The sequence below is a fragment of the Mauremys reevesii genome, linkage group 2, assembly GCF_016161935.1.
Source record: "Mauremys reevesii isolate NIE-2019 linkage group 2, ASM1616193v1, whole genome shotgun sequence".
NCBI classification, from domain to species: Eukaryota; Metazoa; Chordata; order Testudines; family Geoemydidae; genus Mauremys; species Mauremys reevesii.
This window is the reverse complement of record NC_052624.1, coordinates 89,178,467-89,201,218: the sequence shown is the minus strand read 5'-3', so window position 1 is coordinate 89,201,218 and position 22,752 is coordinate 89,178,467. Positions and strand designations below refer to the sequence as shown.

At 40.0% G+C, this 22,752-nt stretch overlaps 1 protein-coding gene across 2 annotated transcripts in view; it reads left to right on the top strand.

The window, feature by feature from the left end:
- The window catches only part of DPY19L1 (dpy-19 like C-mannosyltransferase 1), a 104,120-nt gene that overhangs the window by 56,635 nt on the left and 24,733 nt on the right, over positions 1-22,752 (top strand). The window contains exons 12-19 of one of the 2 annotated variants that reach the window (XM_039523908.1): positions 1,109-1,195; positions 2,766-2,825; positions 5,364-5,444; positions 9,753-9,854; positions 10,860-10,931; positions 11,677-11,726; positions 18,234-18,258; positions 21,094-21,213. In XM_039523908.1, the coding sequence (XP_039379842.1) occupies positions 1,109-1,195; positions 2,766-2,825; positions 5,364-5,444; positions 9,753-9,854; positions 10,860-10,931; positions 11,677-11,726; positions 18,234-18,258; positions 21,094-21,213 (597 nt within the window). The remainder of the gene's footprint in view (positions 1-1,108; positions 1,196-2,765; positions 2,826-5,363; positions 5,445-9,752; positions 9,855-10,859; positions 10,932-11,676; positions 11,727-18,233; positions 18,259-21,093; positions 21,214-22,752) is intronic. The other variant, XM_039523909.1, reaches the window with a different exon arrangement.

The following is a 22,752-nucleotide window of genomic DNA, read 5'->3' as shown; positions in this document are numbered from 1 at the left end:
GAGACTCCCTGGATGTATTATTGCATGTAATGGTTTGGCTGATGTTCAAACTCCCCTGCAAGTGATTGCATGTTCTGTTTGATTGCAGTCTGTCTGTAGCCCTACTCAAAAAGGTTCCAGTTGCTGAGAGTTCTGCAAAGCTGCAACATGGAGTTCAGTGCATACTTTTTCCAGCCGTTACGCTTTGGTTCATGCTGCTAGATCAGATACTGCAGTAGACAATACAGTTCTCTCTTCAGCGCTGGACTCTGTTCTAAACTTCCTGTCTCCTTGACCTAAGGAGTCACTTGAAGTGGAGCGCCCACAGGGACACTACTCAAAGAAAGAGCAATTACTCACTTTGTGCAGAAACTGGAGTTCAAGATGTGTCCCCCTTTGGGTGCTCCACTACCTGCCCTCCTTCCCCTTTGCTTTGGAGTTTCCTTTGTGGGACTTTGCAGTAGAGAAGGAACTGAGGGTTGTTCCCCGTACATGTCTATACAGCCTCTGTTCGAGGTATAGCATGTGTAGTGTGCATGTGGAGGCCGAACAGGCACTGCTACCAAAAATCTGTGGTCAAAGGTACAGGGTGCATGTGTATCTGAAGTGGAGTACTCAAAGGGACACACATCACAAAGAACTCCAGTTGTTGGACAAAGTGAGTAACCTCTCCCTTTTTTTTCCTCCTCAAAATTTCTTTACTACTTTGTCCACAGGATTCCGAGAGTCTGACTATCAGCATGTATAAGTGACCTAGTAAAATAATGTGAAAGAATGAATAAAACATCAGGAATAGCATTTAAAAAAATGAAAAAAGAATATCATTAGGGGTCAAAATATATTCTGTTCTTAAATATTTTAGTCCATGTTACTTACATCATCATAGTAGTTCACATTTGCTACATTGCCATCATTTTAAATCTTTATTACTAACCTTTCTCAATACAGTTCTGTAAGCTGGGTCTCTAGCTTAGAGAGTTGCTGCATAGTATATAGATATTGATGTATTTAAAGAAAACCATGGTATTGCTGTCAGTTATCAATTATTTTATTTATACCATATGTTGTATTTGAGAGAATTACTTGATGATTTAGATATTTGGAGATGTTTTGTATTTTCTTATTTCAGGCATCTCTTGCACTGTGTTTCATTTTGATGTTTGGCAACTCAATGTTATTGACATCATATTATGCTGCCTCTTTAGCAGTTATCTGGGTAAGTTTTGGAAGAATTCATTTCAGATGCTTAGGAATGTATTTCTGCACTATTATCTATGGATTGGCACATTAAATGGAGAATTGTAACTTTTTTCTAAATAGTTAGAAAATATTATACTTCCATGAGATTGATAAGGTTAGTCTTGGGACATGTTTGGGGAATGGGGAAGTGTTAATAAAGTCAATAAAATGTTGACACATCAAAGCTTTGACATGACAGAAACTCAACATGGACTTATATTTTTTCAGGTGTAAGGCTAAAACAATCATGTTTTACAGTGTACTAAAAGTTATTTATATGCTGGCAAATTTTGTAGAACATCTGACACAAGCTATATGTGATTAACTGATTGGACTTTAAAATGAAAGCTGTGGCTTAAGTAAATTTCTGTTTGAAGCTTAAGCAGTATTAAAAAAAAAAACCAAAATCTTAAAATGGATACTTTTTCCAAAACTGCAAATAGAACAGAACAGAATGACCACTAACAGAAGCAACAATAATCAGAAATTGTAAGTCAATATGAAAACAGTCTTGGAAAGTCCACTCACTCAGGACCACACTCCAAGCATTATTAAAATTATTAAAGGTTTGTCATCTTCCTCACCCCCTCTTTTTTACAGAAAAAACTCACCTAAGCAAATAATGTACTTACTCCAGTAAGGAAGAAGACAAAAGAATTATTAATCAAAGCTAGTAGAAGGACACTAAAGAGAGCCTATTTTCACCTCAGTCTCTCTTGATGTTGCATTCTGGAAGCATGGAGGGTAGCCCAATGTCTTAGTCTTTTTATTTTAACTTTTTGTCTCTTAGATCTTTTCTGAGAAATAACATAACTATACTATAGGGATTCTGAGCCATGCTCCTGGCTCCTTCATTAGCTAGAAGCTAAAATGCCCCTACTTACAAAAAACTTTTCTGTTGTTTGACCATTTGTAATGAAATCTCAATGTCTGGTGTAGAGTAGGCTTCTTACAGCTCTTCGGTTAATGCCTCATTTCTGATTTTTATTGCTCGTAACATCCACTGATGGTAAGGGTTCTTGTATCATAAGATGGTGAAGAGGGCATACAAGAGGAAAATTTAGAACTTAATAACAAATTTGTAACTTAATAACAAAATGCAGGGAAACTTAGTGATTCTGTGTTTAGTAATGTTTTTCTGTCATTCTACCTCATCTTCCTTTGGGGATTCTTTGTGTACACTTTTTATGCTGTAATTTAGCAATTATTCCTCACTTTGAAGTTTCTTGTTGCTGGTGAAAATAGCCAAGCTTTCTGTGCTTGTATTGCCTTTGATGTTTTTGCAGAAACTATGTAAAATAGATTCTCTCCCGGCAGAGAGAAGAGTGGCTCTAATTCAGTGTATGGAAACTGCAATAATAAGAGTATCAGTTCTTCTGATATTCAGTCATGTGGTTGACAGGTTACATGGGTTTGAACTATAATTTTTAAGGATGTTCATTTGGTGACATGTCAAACTCTGTATAAAAAAATCCCTTTTTTTGCATTACTGGAATATGATTGGAAATATTATAAAATGGGTGCATTAATTTTTAATTATTTTTTAGGGTATTCTTGAATTGAGTCCAAAATTTCTGAAAATGAGTAGAAGAGAAGTCAGTTTATGGGTAAGGATTGGTAAAATAATAGAATTTATTTTAGAAAAGAACTACCACTTATCGGTCGGCCAAATCAGGAAATTATCCATGTATTTTTATGCAGTGAATATACGAGAATTGATCGTTTGAAGTAATATTTTAATAAGGAAAACTGACACAAAAAGGAATAAAGTTAACAGAAGTTAAAAATACAGGAATTTTCTAATTAGTTACAATATTTACAAAATCCTAAGAATTGGACCGCTTAAACTAGGTTTATCTCCAAAACAGAATTATGGAAGGAAATTGCAAAATAATCCAATATCTGATTTAAAAAGCAGATTGTATGCACTCTTATTTTAGAACTTCAGGGCAATATTGACAAAGTGAACTTAGTTTGAGAAACAGATCTGAACAGCAAATTTCTCCAGTGGATTGAAAGAATGATAATAGTACAGGTTCACCATCCAGGAGAGAATACCAGTGGAAAAGTATGATTTAAATATTTGCTCCTACCTGAGTTGCAAAACAAAATAAACACAGTAAAATTCTGGAGAGGATACGATGATATAGGGGATCATTTGCATATCTTAATCCCAATCTTAAAGGATGCTGGTTAGGTTAAAAAATAACAGATGTAAATTCCTGTTACTTTGAGGCTTAAAAAAAAAAGTCCCAATTTGTGGAAATTAAACAAATCTGCAGCCAATAAATGTTGTGATGGGTTCCCCCAAGTTGCCACCTGGAACTGGGGTACCATTGAGCCCCCCTGACCCACCATCTGGGCACCAGTTACACTGTACAGCTGTGACCAGCCTGCCAAACCCTCTCCAAGGCTTCAGCACACATACAGGTAGGGACACACCCAGTTGCAGTACATACAGATGGCTGTGATCAGCTCTGCGTTGGGGGACTACAGCTAAGGAGCTGCTCAAGTGCCTATCTCCCTCTGGAGTGTAAACCCAAAATTATACCGTCTTATGCTGCACACAGATCTGTAGAGCATAAGCTCATGAAATTCGCCCCCTCCCTAAATGTGGAGAGGAAATATACAACAGCTTTTTGCCCCAAGTTATGACTCCCACATACTGGTTTGTGGTAAAACAAAAAATTATTAACTACAAAAGAGAGATTTTAAGTGATTATAAGGAATAGCAAACAGATCAAAGCAGGTTACCTAGCAAATAAACAAATGCAATCTAAGCTTAATATACTAAAGAGGTTGGATATGAGTAGCAAATTCTCATCCTAAATGATGTTTCCAGCAGGTTGCGGAGATTCCTAAGGGACCAGCTGCACTTGCTTGCAGCTTAAAAACCCCAGGTGTTACTTTCACAGGCTAAACATTCCTTCAGCCTGGGTCCAGCACTTCCCCCAGTTCAGTCCTTGTTCCTCTAGTGTTTTCAAGAGTCGTCTTTGGGTGGGGAGTCAGTGAAGAACCTCTGATGTCACCCCCTGCCTTAAATAGCTTTTGCATATGCTTTGTCTCCAAGCATAGTTCCCACGCCAGTCAGTGGAAAAACACTGGTATTTCCAAGATGGAGTCCAGTACCAGGTGACCTGATCATGTGACCCTACAGGGTCCTAGCAACCATGGATCAGAGGCTGTTTACAGCGTCCTCAGGAAGGCCTCCCATGGGAGATTAACCTCTTCCTAAGGCCTATTGTTTTCTTCTAATGGCTCATTAACCTGAATGGGCCCTTCCCAGCCAGCCATCTAGACTGAGTGTCTCTTGCCTAGGGAGCGTTCCCCAGGTGTAAACACATTTGTAATACAGATATATAGTCAATATTCCTAATTTCAGATACAAAATGGTACTTGCATATAAGTAGGATAATCATATTCAGTAAATCATAACCTTTCCACTGATATCTCACATGACCTATCTTGCATAAAATACATTGTGATTGTCATAATCATATATAATCTCTATGAAGAATATGGGATGCAGTGTCACAAATGTATTTCATCCTTTTGAGAAATACCATCTCTAGAAAGGTAGTTAACAAGAAATAATTTTAAAAAATGGAAAGACACGCTACCTACATTAGATTAACAACTATTTCAGGAAAGATGAACAAAATGGGATATATATCAATTTTTAAAATTACAATATGTATGCCTCAATTCTGCTGTTTTCCATTAGCTTGTATATCATTCATTCTCTTTTAATACTTACACTGTTAACCATTATGTTAATGTTTTATAAAAAGTAGGTAAAAATAAGTTTCTGGAAACCTCATTTCTGCTGACTATACTCTTGCTGTGATGTCGTTTCAATGCACTAGGAGAGAAGAGGGAGTCTTAACTGTAGTGCTTGGGGCAATGTGCATAAAGGAGTAGTAGATCTTTCAGTTTCAACAGGAAAAGATTTAATATTACTACTGTGTTCTCTAATTATTGGAGTGTACCTTGAGTTACAAATCAAACTTCTTGTGATTGTCTGTTGCTTTATTCTTGACCCTTTCCTAACATATGAGAGAACTTTTTCCACTAACTGCCCAACTCCAGTATGCTTTTTTCTTCTGTTCTCCTCCTTCAGTCTGAATGTATCCTTTATTTTGTAGGCCATTGAAGGATTTGCTTGGTTATTTGGGACAGTCACCTTGAAATATTTGACTTCTCTAATATTTGGAGTAGCTGATGATGTAAGTGCTGCTTTTTTAATGTTAGTCATTGTTAAAGGTTTTATTTTAGACGGTTATGTTGCTTCATATCTTATTTAATCCTTTAAATATTTTTTTCTTCTCTGAGAAATAAAATATTTAAACTGCACAATATTTAAAATGATTGCTAATTTATTATTCCATTTTCCTTTCTTCCTAAATGAAATGGACTTAAACATTAAACCAAGCCAATAAATGAATGCTGTTACCTTTTGGTGAGCCAATGTAATGTTCCAAGAAATTGAGTTAGCATGGAAAAGTGAAACTTTGTTCAGCTCTTAACTGACCGCCATTGTTGGAGGGCTATGCATTTGCTAAGTAAAATTTTGGTACATGGCAAACAACTTAGTAAAACTGTCTTCAGAGTTTTAAAAAAATTTAGTGACTTATTTTTAAAAACCTATTCATGCTTTATGGGAAACCATGGGAAAAACTGAATTTATAAATTCTACATTTAGATTACATCTTTCTGCACTCCTACTTTATCATTAAGAGGTTTTGCATGAAAATGGAATTTAAGCATTTATGTTTTATCTATTTAGCATGTTTTGATCAGAAGCATTGAGGAAGGAAAAGAGAATGATGCTGTAATAAAACAGTACATTAAAATAACCAGCAAGTAACAAATTGGCAAATGTCATCCAGTGCTAGAATAAATTAACAATACAAAGAAGAGAGGAGATAGTAAGATTTATCTACATTTTCAAAAATAATGTTGACGTTTTGGTTAAGATAATTATGTCCCAAAGCCCTTACAAATTTTCTTAACATTTCTATTTTGGCTTTATTATCCTTTATTATATTATATATTTGGTACTGTATTGTCATGAGATTTCTAGGATTACTTGCACAGAAGTGGGAGAGGAATTATCACTCCAGGGTTTTATGATTTCCATAGCTATCCTCCAGGCATTTGGTACAGAAGCTGATTTAAATGATGGTTACAACCCACAGTTAGTAGTTCTGCAGTTTCACATTTGAGTTCCTTCAGAACTCTTGGGTGAATACCAGCTTAGTTTATCAGTTTGTTCCATAACCTCTTCTAATGACACCTCATTCTGCAACAGTGCCTCAGATTTGTCACTGAAAAAGAATGGCTTATGTTTGGGAATTTCCCTCACATCCTCAGCCGTGAAGACCAATGCAAAGAATTCATTTAGTTTCTCCGCAATGGCCTTATGTCCTTGAGTGCTCCTCTTGCATCTTGATCATCCAGTGGCCCCACTGGTTGTTTAGCAGGCTTCCTGATTCTTATGTACTAAAAAAAAATTGGTATTGCTTTTTGAGTCTTTGACTAACTGTTCTTCAAATTCTCTTTTGGCCTTCCTAATTATATTTTTACACTTCATTTGCCAGAGTTTATGCTCCTCTCTATTTTCCTGACTAGGATTTAACTTCCACTTTTTAAATGATGCCGTTTTGTCTCTCACTGCTTCTTTACTTCATTGTTTAGCCATGGAGGCACTTTTTTTGTTTTCTTACTGTGTTCTTTAATTTGGGGTATACATTTAAGTTGAGTCTCTGTTATGTTGTCTTTACAAAGTTTCCATGCAGCTTGCAGGGATTGCACTTTTGGCACTGTACCTTCTAATTTCTCTTGTGCTAGTTTCCTCATTTGTATGTAGTCCCCCTTTCTGAAATTAAATGCTACAGTGTTGGGCTGTTATGGTGTTTTCCCCACCACAGGGGGTGGATGTTAAATTTAATTACATTATGGTCACTATTACCAAGTGGTCCAGCTATATTCACCTCTTGGACCAGATCCTGTGTTCCACTTAGGACTAAATCAAGAATTCTCTCTCCTCCTGTGGGTTCCAGGACTAGCTGCTCCAAGAAGCAGTCATTTAAGGCATCAAGAAATTTCTCTCTACACCCCGTCCTGAGCCTGAGGTGACATACCCAGTCAATATGGGCATAGTGGAAATCCTCCATTATTATTGAGTTTTTTTATTTTTATAGCCTCTCTAATCTTCCTGAGCATTCCGCAGTCACTATCAGCCTCCTGGTCAGGTGGTTAGTAATATATCCCTACAGCTATATTCTTATTATTAGAGCATGGAAATACTATCCATAGAGATTCTGTGGTTCAGTTTGGTTCATTTAAGATTTTTATTTCATTTGATTCTATGCTTCCTTTCACATATAGTGCCACTCCCTCACCAGCGTGGCCTGTTCTGTCCTTCCGATTTATTTTGTACCCTGGTATTACTGTGTCCCATTTATTATCCTCATTCCACCAAGTTTCTGTGATGACTATTATATCAACATCCTCATTTAATATGAGGAACTCTAGTTCACCCATCTTAATTAAACTGCTAGCATTTGTATATAAGCACTTTAAAAACTTGTTACTTTCTGCCATTGCATAATGTAATTGAATGGGACTCTTTGTCATTTGATTGTTTCTCATCAGATCCTACCCGTATTTTATCATTTTCCATCCTCTCATCTTTACTAGTACATAGAGAATCTCCATTAATAGATCCTCCCATAAGGGATGCTTCTGTCTGAGCCACGTGCTCCTCCGCACCTTTTGGCTTTCCACCAGCCCTTAGTTAAAAACTGCTCTATGACCTTTTTAATTTAAAGTGCCAGCAATCTGGTTCCATTTTGGTTTAGGTGGAGCCCATCCTTCCTGTATAGGCTCCCACTTTCCCAAAAGTTTCCCCAGTTCCTAATAAATCTAAACCCCTCTTCCCTACACCATCATCTCATCTACGTATTGATTCCCTGCAGTTCTGCTTGTCTAACTGGCCCTGCGCATGGAACTGGAAGCATTTTAGAGAATGCTACCATGGAGGTCCTGGACTTCAATCTCTTACCTAGCAGCCTAAATTTGGCCTCCAGGACCTCTCTCCTATCCTTCCCTATGTCATTGGTACCTACATGTACCACGACCACCAGCTCCTCCCCAGCACTACACATAAGTCTATCTAGATGTCTCGAGAGATCTGCAACCTTTGCACCAGGCGGGCAAGTCACCATGAGGTTCTCCCGGTCATTGCAAACCCAGCTAACTATGTTTCTAATGATTGAATCCCCCATGACTATTATCTGTCTCTTCCTAATAACTGGAGTTCCCTCCTCCGGAGAGGTATCCTCAGTGAGAGAAGGTACCGCAACATCATCTGGAAGGAGGGTCCCAACTATGGGATCATTTCCCTCTGCTCTAGTTGGATGTTCTCTTTCCCTGCACTTTTCATCCTCTTGAACAACACAGAGGCTGTCAGACGGGGGTGGGACCATTCTATTGTCTCATCTGTGTAGCTCGGTGTCCCTGGGCTCCTCTAGTTCAGCCACGCTGGTCTCCAAAGCCCGTACAAGGTCTCCGAGGGCCAGGAGCTCCTTGCACCGAATGCACACATACGCCATCTGTCCACAGGGCAGGTAATCATACATGCTGCATTGGGTGCAATAAACTGGATAGACCCCACTCTGTTGCTGGTCTTCTGCCTGCATTCTCTTTTTACTCCTGCAACTCGTTCCTTAGTTGATGTTTTGTTTTTATCAGGGGGTGTTTTTGGCTTTAAATTTAAAGAATGTTGTGTATCTAGCCCCCCCGACACACACACTTCCCCCTCTAAACTCCCTCGCAAAACTCCCCTGTTAGCTGCTCCTGTTCCTTAGCTCCTCTGGTTGCTTAGGAGCAGGCTTTTTAAAGCTCCACCCCCTGGTTAAGGGTTAATGGGTGCTAAAGGGCTTAGGGATCAAAGCCTCTTTAAGAAGCTCTTAGTCTAGTTTAGGAGGCTGCTAGGCTCAGCACATGGTCCCCCAAACAAACAGACCATATGGTATATTTCAGTCAAGCAGCAAGCACACCACAAACACACACACTACAGACAACAAACTTACCCCAAGGGTCACGTAATTGTTCCTCCTTTACCTGGAGAACTCCCTTGCAAAGCTCCCCTGTTAGCCGCTCCTGTTTGCTAGCGATGTATTCCAAGATGTTCCCAGAGTTCACGGGTACTAGATGAAGAGAGAAGATAAGAAGCAGGTATCCCCAAGTATGAATATGCAAAGCTCTTGATGAACCGCAGTTACTTGGTAATCAAATTTTTTCTTGTAATCTTCTGCTGTATGTATTTGAGCAAACCTAACAATTTTGTACCTGAAAATCTCATTTAATCTGTCCAAATAATGACTTGGTGCATTTACACTTCTACTATTAATAAAGAGTTTTTGTTGAACTAAATAGGAAAATGTTTGTTTATGAAAAAAGAACTTTGTTACAGCATATGAGATCAATTTCTTATTTACTGATGTTTTTTGCTTTATATTTCCTACCAGGCGCATATAAGTAACCTGCTAAAATCAAAATTTATTGGCTACAAGGATTTTGATACGTTAATGTACACCTGTGCTGCAGAGTTTGACTTCATGGAAAAAGAGGTAACTTATTAAAAATTGATTTACAAAAGAGATAACTTGTTTATATTTTACCTCAACTGTGATTGCTTCTACCAACAAATCTGAGAGCTGTTTGCTGTCATTGTAAGACTTCTGTTTCCACATTCAAGTGGAGCTAGATTTTCGTGAGGTTAGAAATAGGAAGTGTATGATTTCAGACTTGAAGGAGCTCTTAGATTTGGATGCGAGAGTAAGTACTGTATAAGGACAGATTCTTTAAGTTTTGAGATACTACTTGTTTTATATAATTAGCAATACATAACAAAAATGTTGAGGAGATGAAAAGTAGGTGAGAACCATATCTTGAGGTCCAATGTCTCATGGTTTGTCTGTGCAGAGAATCACTTTGGCTGGACGAGTAAAAATGCTTTTAGGGCCATTAAACTTGTCTTGGTGTAGTCATAAATTTATGAATGTTAAAAAATGAATTGGCGAGTGTTTGAGATGATCCACAATTTAGTTCTAGCCTTATGACTGATAACTAAAGAAAATAAGCTAGAGATAAGATTGAAGTCTCCAAAAAGATGCTGAAGGGAATTGTAAAGTAGAAATTGAAAAGAACTTATAATAAATAATAATAATTGGAGATATACCAATCTCCTAGAACTGGAAGGGACCAGTCATCAAAGGTCATCAAGTCCAGCCCCCTGCTTTCACTAGCAGGACCAATTGGCCCCCTCAGGGATTGAACTCACAACCCTGGGTTTAGCAGGCCAATGCTCAAACCACTGAGCTATCCCTCCTTACTTAAACATAGGAGGACTAACTTATAAATGCTGTATCAGTGTTATGAGTACTAATTAGGTAGCTGGATGGGGCTTGATGTCTTGAATCTCCTTTTAGTTCACCTTGTTTTTGCTATATGTTGAAATTTAAATCTACCCAGAGGAAAAATATTTCAGATATAAAGCATGGTAGCTTTCAGAGTGAGAATGGTAGTAAATTAAAATTAAATTTGAAGGAAATAAAAGTTTCTTTGCATTTCAGACTCCAATAAGATACACAAAGACGTTACTACTTCCCGTTGTTCTTGTGGTTTTTGGGGTAATCACCATGAAGGTAAGTGATTCATTTAGTGAGTTAACTAGTTCCTCTTTTGGTGGTGTACTGAGGGAGAACAGTAAATTCATTCAAATGAGGAAGATCTAGGTAAATTAGAGTAGAAATGATAGCCAGATTTTTTTTGGAAGAAATGCTGTACTGTCTTCTGTATGATATGGTTCACTGACCTGATCCTGCACCACCTGAAATGGATGCCAAAACTTCCGTTTTGCCTTATAAAAATCATGCCTGTAAAAACACCCATTTAAAAATTAGTGGCTAGTTTTTAACACATAATATACATTTAGGACTAATTTGCCCTCCCTTATGTACCCCTTTTATCCTGGGGGCTTGTGGGACCTTTATAGTTGGGTGGGGCCAGAGTTATTCCTAATTGTCCTGTTCAACTTGAATATTTTTATTCTAAACAATTTAAAAATGAAATTTTATTAAAAATGTACTTTAGTTCTATTTTGCACTTATTCTGTACCTGATTGACAGACTATATAACTAATTGTTTTTTGTTATTGCACATCGCAGTTTAATTTACTCAAGAACAGACAGGCTAGATGCAGGCTGCTTGTCTAATAAGAATTATTTGTTGGCATGTGTATCTAAAATATTGAATGAAAACTGCCTTTACTAATGTTTTAATCGTACCATCTCGAGCCCTCTTAATTTAATTTTAGAATTTTAAAATGTTCAGAAATGCTTTAGAAAGATGCTAATTTGTCATATTTGTTAACTTTCTTTCTGTTAACAGGCAATTAAATATATTGTGTGGGTTTTATCTCAGAAAGACCTCTGTGAACGGTAAGTATTGCCTTTAAGATGTTAAACTTAATGATGATCTTTGAGTGGCTCTCCATATTCCCTCTTATAGGTACTGTGCTGCCTACTGGTGCCTAAAGATAGAACCTTCTCCCAGTAGTGTCCGTTAGTGTCCCTCCTACCTCTCCTCCCATATCTCTGAATGTTCTGAGGTCAAGGCCATATAAGGATGCGCAGCATCCTCTACCACTTCAGTTCCTTACAACCATCTGCCTGGATGGAAATGAATGATTCCGGTCCCCTCGGATCTGGCACTCCATGAGTGTTTGTTGTTAGTTGTTTAGTGATTTGTACAGGTAAGTAGTTAATTTGTTAGTATCTTAATTCCAGGTTATGGTGGAACTGAAGAGGATAAAACTGAGAATGAAGCGGTGTGTTTCATGCCCTGCTGTTTTCCCAGCATCAGACGTTAGGTGCCTGAAGTACCTGGGAGAGAGCCATTCTCCTTCTGGGTGTTGCATCTGCCTGACTTTTACACTCTGAGCTTGCCAGAAGAGGCAGAATAGATTCTAGGTGCTGCTTCTTCAGGCTAAGCCCTGTGGATCTGGACAGTTGTTGGATCCAGGGTCCAAGAGGCCAGTTTTGTCTCCTGTGATTTCCATCAAAGCAGTTGAAGGGTTCCAGGAAGTCAGAACCATGTTGGATCTGGCTTTGGTTCCCACTGCTCCATTCGTCAGGCCCTCGAAGCTGCCTGTGTCGGAATCAAGGATCATGCTATCAGTTCTGGCTGTCTTGGTTCCAAAGAGGAAGAGGTCTGTGGATAAGAGAGACCCTGTTAGCAGTGCCGGATCATGTGCCTCATTATCAGATCCATCTGATTCCAACAGAGTCTCTATAGCTCCAAAATCAGTCTGTTCCGGTCTCGGCTTCAGGATCAAAAGGATGGATTTGAGGATTGTGTCAGATCGGTCCCATTTAAGTCTTTGGGTCTGGCTGTAGTCCCATTTTCAGGTCCGTTTTCAGTTCCAAAGAATACTGTGATGGTGGTAGCTGATGTGTATTGTACACCTTATGATTTTTCCTCAGATCTGAGTGAAAAACCAGAGGGTCTTGAGAACAGACAGGCATTGTCAGTTCTGAGGTTTGCATCTTCTTCATCTGACTAAAGGAGAAGAACAGAGGAGATTGTCTGTCAGTCTTTCTCCTGACCGTTTATAGCTCTTCCTTCTCAGACTTCTACAGGGTTTCCACGAAGATCTTTTTCTCCCCTTGTTTCTGGCCTCCCTCTGTCTCCAGTGCATTCTGTCATGGATGCAAGGCCAGGTTTGAATCTGTTGCTGGGGAGACTGGCAGTCCTGGGCTCCATGGCCTTACTGGGGACCACCATAGGAATTTTTCAGTTGTCCTGCATGTTGATGGAGAATAGTCATGTGGCAATTTTCCAGAATGGGCCATATTTTGGAATTTAATGTAACCACCATATGCTCATTACATATTCTTAATTGTCAAAGTATCTCACAAGTGATTATAATAACTTCCTTTGTTTTCAGTTGAAATTTGCTGACCAGATCAGTCTCACACTGAGGTTGTGCACCAGTAGAAGTAGATTGTGTGCCCATTGTTTGTACATTTGTGCATAGTGGGTCAATATAAATGTACATGAATTCCTAATGTAATGCTTCTCCATTTGTAAGCTTTTGTATATATATATATATATATATATATATATAGAAGAGCATCTAGTCTACTGGTGAAGGTAATTTTGAATCTGTCAAACAATGGTTGGTGAGTGCATCTGAGTCATCTTACAATTCAGGGTCACTGGATTTCTCAAAAGAGAAGCTTGCACCTTGTTTTGGAGTTGCAACACATCAATCTGGCCTTCAGATCATTCCTCCCTCACTTTCATGGGAGGGTTGTGCAACGAGTAACAGATAATACATCTGATATGTATTGTGTCAACAAATGGAGGTGCTTCGTCTGCTCTCATTTGTGCAGTGACAATCAAATTATGGAACTGATGCATTCTTCACAACGTTTATTTTGTGGCTCTGCATTTGGCAGGAGAGAATAATATAATTGCAGACCGTCTCAGCAGAAACAGTTCTAAAATTCATGAAGGCCACTGAAGGATCAGTTGATTTAGGACATATTTTCCAGTTGGGATCACCCAGATGTGGACTCATTTGCAATTAGGTTCAACAAAAAGTGTTGACTCTTCTGCTCCAGAGCAGGCAAGAGCAGTGAATCCATATCAGATGCTTCCTTCTGCACTGGGGAATTTTCTGTATGCTTTCCACCTTTCCTTTGATCCAGAAGGTGGTGAGGAAGATATGTTGGGATGGGGCAAAGATAATTCTTATTGCCCCAGTTTGGCTGCATCAGTGGTGGTTTACTAATCTCCTTCAGTTGTCTGGTGGAGTCTTCAGACATCTTCCTTTGTCTCCAGATCTGCTGTCTCAGATTCTCAATTTGGATCCACAGTCTCTTCATCTGATGGCTTGGATGGACAATTGGACTTAGACTCTGTCTACTCTTGAGCAGTCAAATTTCTTAACTCTAGAAAACTGTGTACCAGAAGGTGCTACCATTTGAAATAGACCAGGTTTGTGGCTTGGATGAGGGAAAAATCGGATTCTCCTGTCTCAGCTTTTATATCTTGTATTTTAGAATATTTAATGCACTTAAAATCTGAAGGGGGTTATCTAACTTATCTTTGAACGTTCATTGGGTAGCTATCTCTGGTTACCATTTTTTAGTTGATGATAGATTGTTTTTCGTGTATAACACAGTTAAGAAATTTATGTAGGTCTTGTCTAATGTGTATTCCCCTCAGGGCCGGCATTAGGGAAAGTGGCGCCCTGGGTGAACTTGTATTTTGGTGCCCCTGGCCCCCATGGGCATGGCTCATAGGCTCCCCAACCTCTACATCCCCAGCCTGTGCCCACTTTGCCAGTAACCCCTGCATTGTGCCCCCTTTGCCCCAACCTCTGTAGTGCCGCCTTCACCCCAAACCTTGTACTTCCCTCCCACCTGCGCCCCCAGCCCTGCTCTGCCAGCGTGTCCCGCCACACCGCCCCCTTCCCACTACCCTCCGCCCCCTTATGTCCAGCAACACCCATGCCCAGTGGTCCCTCACTCAGAGATCTCCACCACAGATCCCTATGCCCAGTGCTCTCCCACCCACAGACCCCCACCCCACTGCCCATCGCCCCTCTCACAGCCCCCTCCCCCCCCACAACTGCCCAGCACACCATATTCCTGAGGAAATTCAGCACCAAAAAAATAAAAAATGCTGTGCACAATATTTTAAAATTCTACAAATTTTGTTTGTCAATAAATAAATGTGGAGGCTCCAGCATTGTCGCAGTGGTAAGCGTAGGCCACTGGCTGCACAGAGGTGGGAGGTTACCCTGCAGCCTTCCCTCTTCCCTCCCCTTCTAGGATAGGTACTTGGCAGTGAAATACCTCTGTGCACATGTCAAAAGGCCACAGGGAAGCCTTTTACATGATGGCTGGGATGTCATGACCCAAAATCTATTTGAATGACAAAAAAGAAATAGCTGATACCAATGGCTGAATCCAGCCCTCATCCAGGCCCTTGGCTGCCACCGCTCTGGGCCATCACCTCCCAAATGGCCTTTAATTCTCCCTAAAATAGCATGTCTCTCTAATCCTGAAAAGTAAAGAGGTGCTTGGGGCATGCAGTTTAGGAAGGATGAATTGGTTCCCTTTCTTACTAAACACATACAAGTAACAGCACAAAGAGAATAAAGCAAGGAAACCTCACTGTTTCCATCCTTCCACACCTGTCTCCCCTCCCTCCCCCCGCTTTAAGACTTCAATGCCCAGCCCATCCTCCCCACCCGCTCCCTGAAGTCCCTGCCTGGCTCTACCCCCTGAGCTCAGCTCTGCTCCACCACTTTCTTCCCAGCCTCTCTGGGTATCCCCTCCCACCTCTGTTCCCAGCCTTGCCTGGCTCCCCCTTCTCCCTCTGCCTGGCCCCGCAGGCTCCCCCTGCTCACTCACATGTCACGTCACATGGAGAGTTTCTGTCCTGGCCCCGGGCCCTGCCCCTGCTGGAGACTGAGCGGCTCAAGGAGGGTTGGAGGGACTCTGCTCCGCTCCAGGTGGTGGTGGGCCAGGCCGCCACACCACCAGTGATGGATTGCGCCACTCCGAACTCCTGGGGAATGGGGGACGGGTGGAACTGGAGCGCTCAGCTGGCCAACTGAGTGAGTGGGTGGAGGAGAGGGGCCAGGAGGGCAGGATTGGGGAGAAGCCTGCCAGCCCAGCACTAGGGAGGGGCCAGAGAAGAGGAATCCGCGCTGAGGCCAAGTGAAGTCCCGCTGCAGCCAGCGAGGGGAAGCCTGAGCCCCGTGGGCCCAGTTTGCCGAGCCCTACTTTTCTTCCTTGTGATCTCAGTTTGGTTTTGGCTACACTTATGAAGTCATGTTTTGAACCCTTAGCTGAGTGTTTGTTATATTATTTTATTATTTATTTCTTAAGACATCATTTATTATTGCCATAACATCAGCCAGAAAGGTGAGTGAATTAAATACCTTGATGGCTCATCTTTTACATTCCACCATTCACATCTTTTCATAAAGATAAGGTGATTCTTAGGCCTGAATCCCAGGATTTTTCCAAAAGTGGTGTCAATTTGCTGGTATTTTTTCCAAAGCCACATACTAATGAGGATGAATCACCTTTATATACTTTCGGTGCAAGAAGGGCTCTTGCATGAAAATACCTAGATTAGATTATTCATATTTTACACTAAGAATCACATGGGTTGTATGGTGTCTTTCCGGAATACATGTAGATGGATTAAACGATGTATTGTTGGATGTTACATGATAGCAGAAATTCTTGTACTTACGATCATATTCCATTAGAGCTGTGGCAGCTTCTCTTGCTTGCCTTAAACAAGTGACTGGTGTTGAAATTTGCGGGGCTGCAGCCTGGAGTTCTGTACACATTTAATAAGCATTATGCTCTAAATGTGGCCTGTAGGCCTGATGCTAGATTTAGTAGAGCTTTGCTTCAGTCTATATTCAATTAGAACTCTGTTCCCTCCTCTGGGTTATTTTCAGCACTGCTTTTATGATACTATCCCATAAGTGGAAATATTCAGAGTCACTCGTTGCTTACTAGTAATTGTAGTTATTCAAGGTGACTCTGTACCAGAGCCCTCTTTTTATCTCTTGGTTGGTGATGGAAGGAACTGAGGTGGTAGAGGGTGCAGCACCCCATTTTATGGCCTTGCCTTTAGAATGTGTTCAGAAACATTGAGCAGTTCAGCAGAAGGTTTTGTAGTTGTTGAGAGAGCACTCTAGAGCAGGGATAGGTAACCTATGGCACACGTGCCAAAGGCGGCACACAAGCTGATTTTCAGTGGCACTCACACTGCCCGGGTCCTGGCCACCGGTCCAGGGGCTCTGCATTTTAATTTGATTTTAAATGAAGCTTAAGCATTTTAAAAACCGTATTTACTTTACATACAACAATAGTTTAGTTATATATTATAGACTTGTAGAAAGAAACCTTCTAAAAATGTTAAAATGTATTACGGGCACACAAAACCTTAAATTAGAGTGAATAAATGAAGACTCAGCACATGACTTCTGAAAGGTTGCCGACCCCTGCTCTAGAGTCTAAGGGACACTGCTTGGAGAAGGTTTTACCACTAGGTGGTGTAATACCAGTAAGTGTGAATATGAAGAGCCATCTCAAAGAACTGTGGTTACCAGTAAGTAGCCTTCATTTTTGCTACCAAACAAATGTTAGGATTCTTTCTTTTCATTTGAATTGATATATGCCAGATGCTTTAGATCCAAAAGAGTGTATTGACCTGTTTTTGGAGAGCTGTTTGCTTTTCACTAAATTGAACTGTTTTTTCTTTCACTGTATAGCATTCACAAAATAATATTTGTATTTGTGCTTATTGATGAGTTAAATTACCATAATTTCTGTTCATTTGCTCTTTTTTCTCACAAGTATCCTGCAAGAACATTAGGGATACGTGCATCAGTTTATGAAAACAGATTTACAATAATTCAATAGCAAAGTTAAGGTTCTCTGGAAGTATCTCTTAAGGTCTCAATAAGCTTCATAAGTTGCTGTAAAAACAATGTTTTGTTTACACGGTTTCCTCCTAAGGAGCCAGAAACCATACATGTCATAACTAAGTAAATGGTTGACTTGTTTTAACAATACATAGTAGGACATATTCTATGTACTTATCTTTTGTTAGGGAGTTTCTAGCTCTGTGTCCAAATAGCTAATCTGCTGTAAAGATTGTTTGTAGAAGTAATTAAAGTATTAAAGTGCATTTTCAGCATTGGAGATAAGCCAAAACATAAATATGGGACAAAGATATTTATCCAACTTGTAAAGAGCTTTGAAATCTGTGGCTGAAAAGGGCTGTATAAGTGATATATATTTATCAGATCATTTCATAAATGTAACAAGGAGCATTCTGTAGAACATATTAATGATTCTGTGCTATGAACAAATGTATTTGTGTGGTTTTTCTTTTTTATCCAGAGAGGATCATTTTAACCATGGTGAGGTAAGACTTCATCTTTATGATTTCATGTGTGACTCTTTTTAATTTGAATAAGTACTAGTACATTTTAAATATAATTTAAATGAGAATTCTCTTTGTATGACGTTTCTCAAAAGTTTAGTTTTTTTGTCTAATTCCCTACTCCTTGGTTAGTGTCACCAGAATAACTTCTTCAAAATAACACATACAAAAGACATCCTATTTGTAATGGGGAAAAGTCTTACACTTTGTTTTAATGATATAAATAGAATATCCTGGATTCCAGCTTTCATTTTTTTCTTGACATGTTTGAAGACTACCTCTGTAGTCTTGTTTGTTTGTAGGATTTGTGTGTGGTAGTTAAGCCTATTATTTTACTTTCTGCTCTTTGTCAGTTATTCCTAACATTTTATTCACATAAGTAATTGTAATTTTTTCAGTATTTGGTTGATTTTGTTGTTCTTGAATTATGGCTTTTCTTTGAGGTTTTTTCCATTTTAAGTTCATAAAGTCAGCCCGACTTAATATGACAGCTGCTTGATGATGGGTGGAGCCATCAAAGTTTAGGTAGACAAGCTTATATCCCATCTTGGCATTCAAATCCCTAAATTCAAATTCTTTAATCCAGGAGGCCAATTGAAAGATTAGGGTAAAATGAGGGGTCAGATCACTAGAAGTTAAGCATTCACTGAGGAAATGAAGTTTGCACTGAAGAAGCCTAGACTGAAGTACAAAATCCTTCCATATTTACTACAGTTAGAAAACTAATTAGAATCTAGGGGTTAGCATATAGAAAATAGCTTCCAATAAGCCTACACCCCGTAGACAGTTGCTTCCAATTTGGAGGAAGGAATCTCCTTCCATGCACAAAGAAAAAAGAAAAGTTTCCTAATGAGCTGCTTGGCACCCAATTATTTATTTTCCTGATTTATTTTGAGGCATCATGCTGTTTTGCTCTTTAGAAACATCTTAATTTATCCAAAAATATTAAAATGATTCAAATAGGTAGAGAGATTAATTGGAGTGGCTGCATTTTTATCACAAGTTCTCAGGTAATGTGTATCTGAGGTTATATGTGTCAAGAGGTAAGAGTGTGGCACTGATACTCTGCGTTGAACTTATTGATATTTGATTTTAAGATCAATGCATCCGACGAAGTGGGTATTCACCCACAAAAGCTCATGCTCCAATACATCTGTTAGTCTATAAGGTGACACAGGACTCTGTGCTGCTTTTACAGATCTAGACTAACACGGCTACCCCTCTGATATTTGATTTTAAGAGTATCAGAGCACTATGTTACAAATAACTGGCCTTGTCACTGGATGCACAATTTTTAGTAATGGTGACAACTGTATTTGTCACACCTTTCATCTCTGGATCACTAAGTATTTTAGATACAGTAACTCCTCACTCAGTTAACATTGTTTCATTGTTACTTTGCTGATCAATCATAGAACATGCTTGTTTAAAGTTGTGCAATGCTCCCTTATAAAGCCATTTGGCAGCCACCTGCTTTGTCCACTGCTTGCAGGAAGAGCAGCCTGTTGATGCTAGCTGGCGGGGGCTTGGAACCAGGGTGGACCGGCAGCCCCCCTATCAGTTCCCTGCTCCCCTAAGTTCCCTGTGTGGCAGCCGGCCAGCAGGCTATCAATTGTCTGCAGTTCAGTTGTCCCTCCCCCCCACTGCTATGTGCTGCCCCTGCCTTGGAGCTGCTCTCCAGAACCTCCTGCTTGCTGTGCAGGAGAGAGAGAGGGGGGCTAATGTCAGGGTGTCCCCCTCTCCTCTGCTCCCCACTTACACCATCTCCCTAAGTGGGGAGAGGAGGGGAACGACACAACAGGGCTCAGGAGGAGGGAGCTTCCTGGGAGCATCTGCTGTCTCAACTTTCTGATCTACTTAACAAGGCAGTGTACTTAGAGTGGTGTCCGCATACTTCAAGGGGCAATGCACCTCTCTCCCTCTCTCACACGGTGTGTCTCTCTGTCTGCCATGTTGTCTCCCCTCCCTCCAATCCTGCTGCCTTGTAGAGTGCGAGGCTACATTAACAACAATGCGTTAACCCTTGAGGGCTCAGCCAAAAGCTAGTTCATCATTTAGCAGTAAGGCATTCCCTGGGAAATATCCCAACCTCTGACTTCACCACTTCAACCAAGCTTCACAATCATCAAAATAATCTTTTATCTGGTGGAAAAAAAATGTCCTTGGAACCTAATCCCCCTCTATTTACATTAATTCTTTTTTGGGGAAATTGGATTAGCTTACCATCGTTTCACTTAGTCACATTTTTCAGGAACATAACTACAACGTTAAGCAAGGAGTTACTGTATGTTAAATAACTAAGCCTCTTCCTGCCTGTGAGGTAGGAGATGGCCATGCAGGGAACATTGCATCTATCATTGCCTGCCTGCCTGCCTACCTGCCTTGCAGTTTTCCCTCCTGTATATCCAGCCATCTCTCCAGGTAGCCCTTCTATGCTGCTTTTCCTCTAGAGTGACCATCGGGACAGTCCCGATTTTAGGGGATTTTTCTTATATAGGCACCTATTACCCCCCACCACTTGTCCTGATTTTTCACACTTGCTATCTGATCACCCTATTTTCCTCCTTCCTTTCTCTATCCACATGTAAGAATACTTAAAAAAACAAAAAACCTCTCAATCCTCAGGGAGGACAAGTAAAAAAACCTACTTATCCATTGCCATTGCTTAAATTTGGAAAATTATTTTACTTTGCAATACATAAAAAATCTCTTAAATAAGTTTTGCATTTTTCAAAATGTATTTTGAATATCAAATGAAAATGTATCAAAATGGTAGCTTATGCTTTTGTGTATGTGGTTGTTTTTTTTGTTTGGCAGCTGGTATACCATGCATTGCAGCTATTGGCATATACTGTACTTGGTATTTTAATTATGAGACTGAAACTGTTTCTGACACCTCACTTATGCGTTATGGCTTCCTTGGTTTGTTCAAAACAGGTAAGATGTTCTTTAACCCTGCAATTCTCTCAACCCTTAATGTTACCATAACACATTGTTCTGTGAACTCTTATCCAAAATTATATAAACTGCTCTATTATTGTTCATAACTGCTGAATCTTTTAACTATAATATTTATTAGTTAAAATGAAAACACGGGTTCATTTTAAAAAAAATCAGCATTCCACTTACAGTATTACAACTAAAACAAACACTTGGAATAGCGTAACTACAGCATAAGTCTGTCTTGTTGTGCCTTGTACTGAGCTTAGTTATAGGACAGCACATGTTACATTTTGCTTTTAATTGTACATTTCATTGCTATTGCTGGTTTTGTATCACTGTAATTTTATCAAAAATTAATGTTGGTGTATAATCACATTCCATTTTTCCCTGTTAGATTCATTGCATACATATCTATTCTCAGTGGAAGTTCAGTTTTAGATAGGCTTGAATGTTGAAACCATATTGTTGCTTTGAAGTTGAACTGGGATGCAAAATAAAGATGATTCTTCTAGTTTTAAATCACCTATAGTGGAAGAGCAAACCAGATTTCTTCAGATGTGGAATATTTGTTGGAACTGGCTATTCAGACAAGTATTCTACATTTTTGAAGGGTGATGCTCACACCCAGAATACAGATTGTCTTTAGAACCACAGCTAAATATCTGTTAAATGCACTTCTGCCTGATTGTCGTCATGTACAGTACACACAGTACTATAGTATGCAACTACATTGTTTTTATATGTGGGACATGACAATTTCCAGTATACACCCTCTTTTCACTTGCTTATAAATTTGTCAAATTTTAACTGTTAAGATGAAATTTTCCATGCCCGAGTGTCTGTCTCAGGCTGTTTTTGAAAAATTTCCACCAAAACAGTTCAGTGGTTTCCAAGAAAAAAAATCCATGTTCAAAAATCCTGGCAAGCTGTAGCACCTCCATGCATTGAAGCAGGGTATTGAAACATGTCCATTTTGGGGCAGGGGTGGAGGGGTGGCCTTTTGCCATCTGTCACTGAGGGGCTGCCGCTGCATCCCATCTCCAAACATGCACTGCCACACCTAGTCTCAGTTAAGGAGATTTATGCTTTTATAACAAAGGTAAACAAACAGAAGGCAGTCTTAAATCAATACCTGGCCCCCAGACTTCAGGGCCAGCCCTCCCAGGGTCTTTGGCTCTCTAGTTCCTGGCAACTTCCTTGCCTCCTCTAACTCCTCTTGTTGCTACAGCCATTGGGTTGCTTCCTTGGGCCCCTGGGTCCCTTATTCCAGGGACCCACCACAGGAGTTAGCTTCAGTCCAGTGTGGCCTCTGCTGACCATGGCTCAGCCTGTCTCAGTCCTTCTTCCTCAGCTGTCTCCTAGCAGCCCTTCATAGTCCCAGCTGTAGCCCAGGTCCTGTAATTAGCCGGATTACGCTCACCTGCGCCAGTACAGGGGAGCTGGGCTCAGTCTATTCGCAGAGACCAGCTACCCTGTGACACCATCCCTGTGAAAATCTGCCCAAATTTGACTACTACTATATTTGCCTTTGAG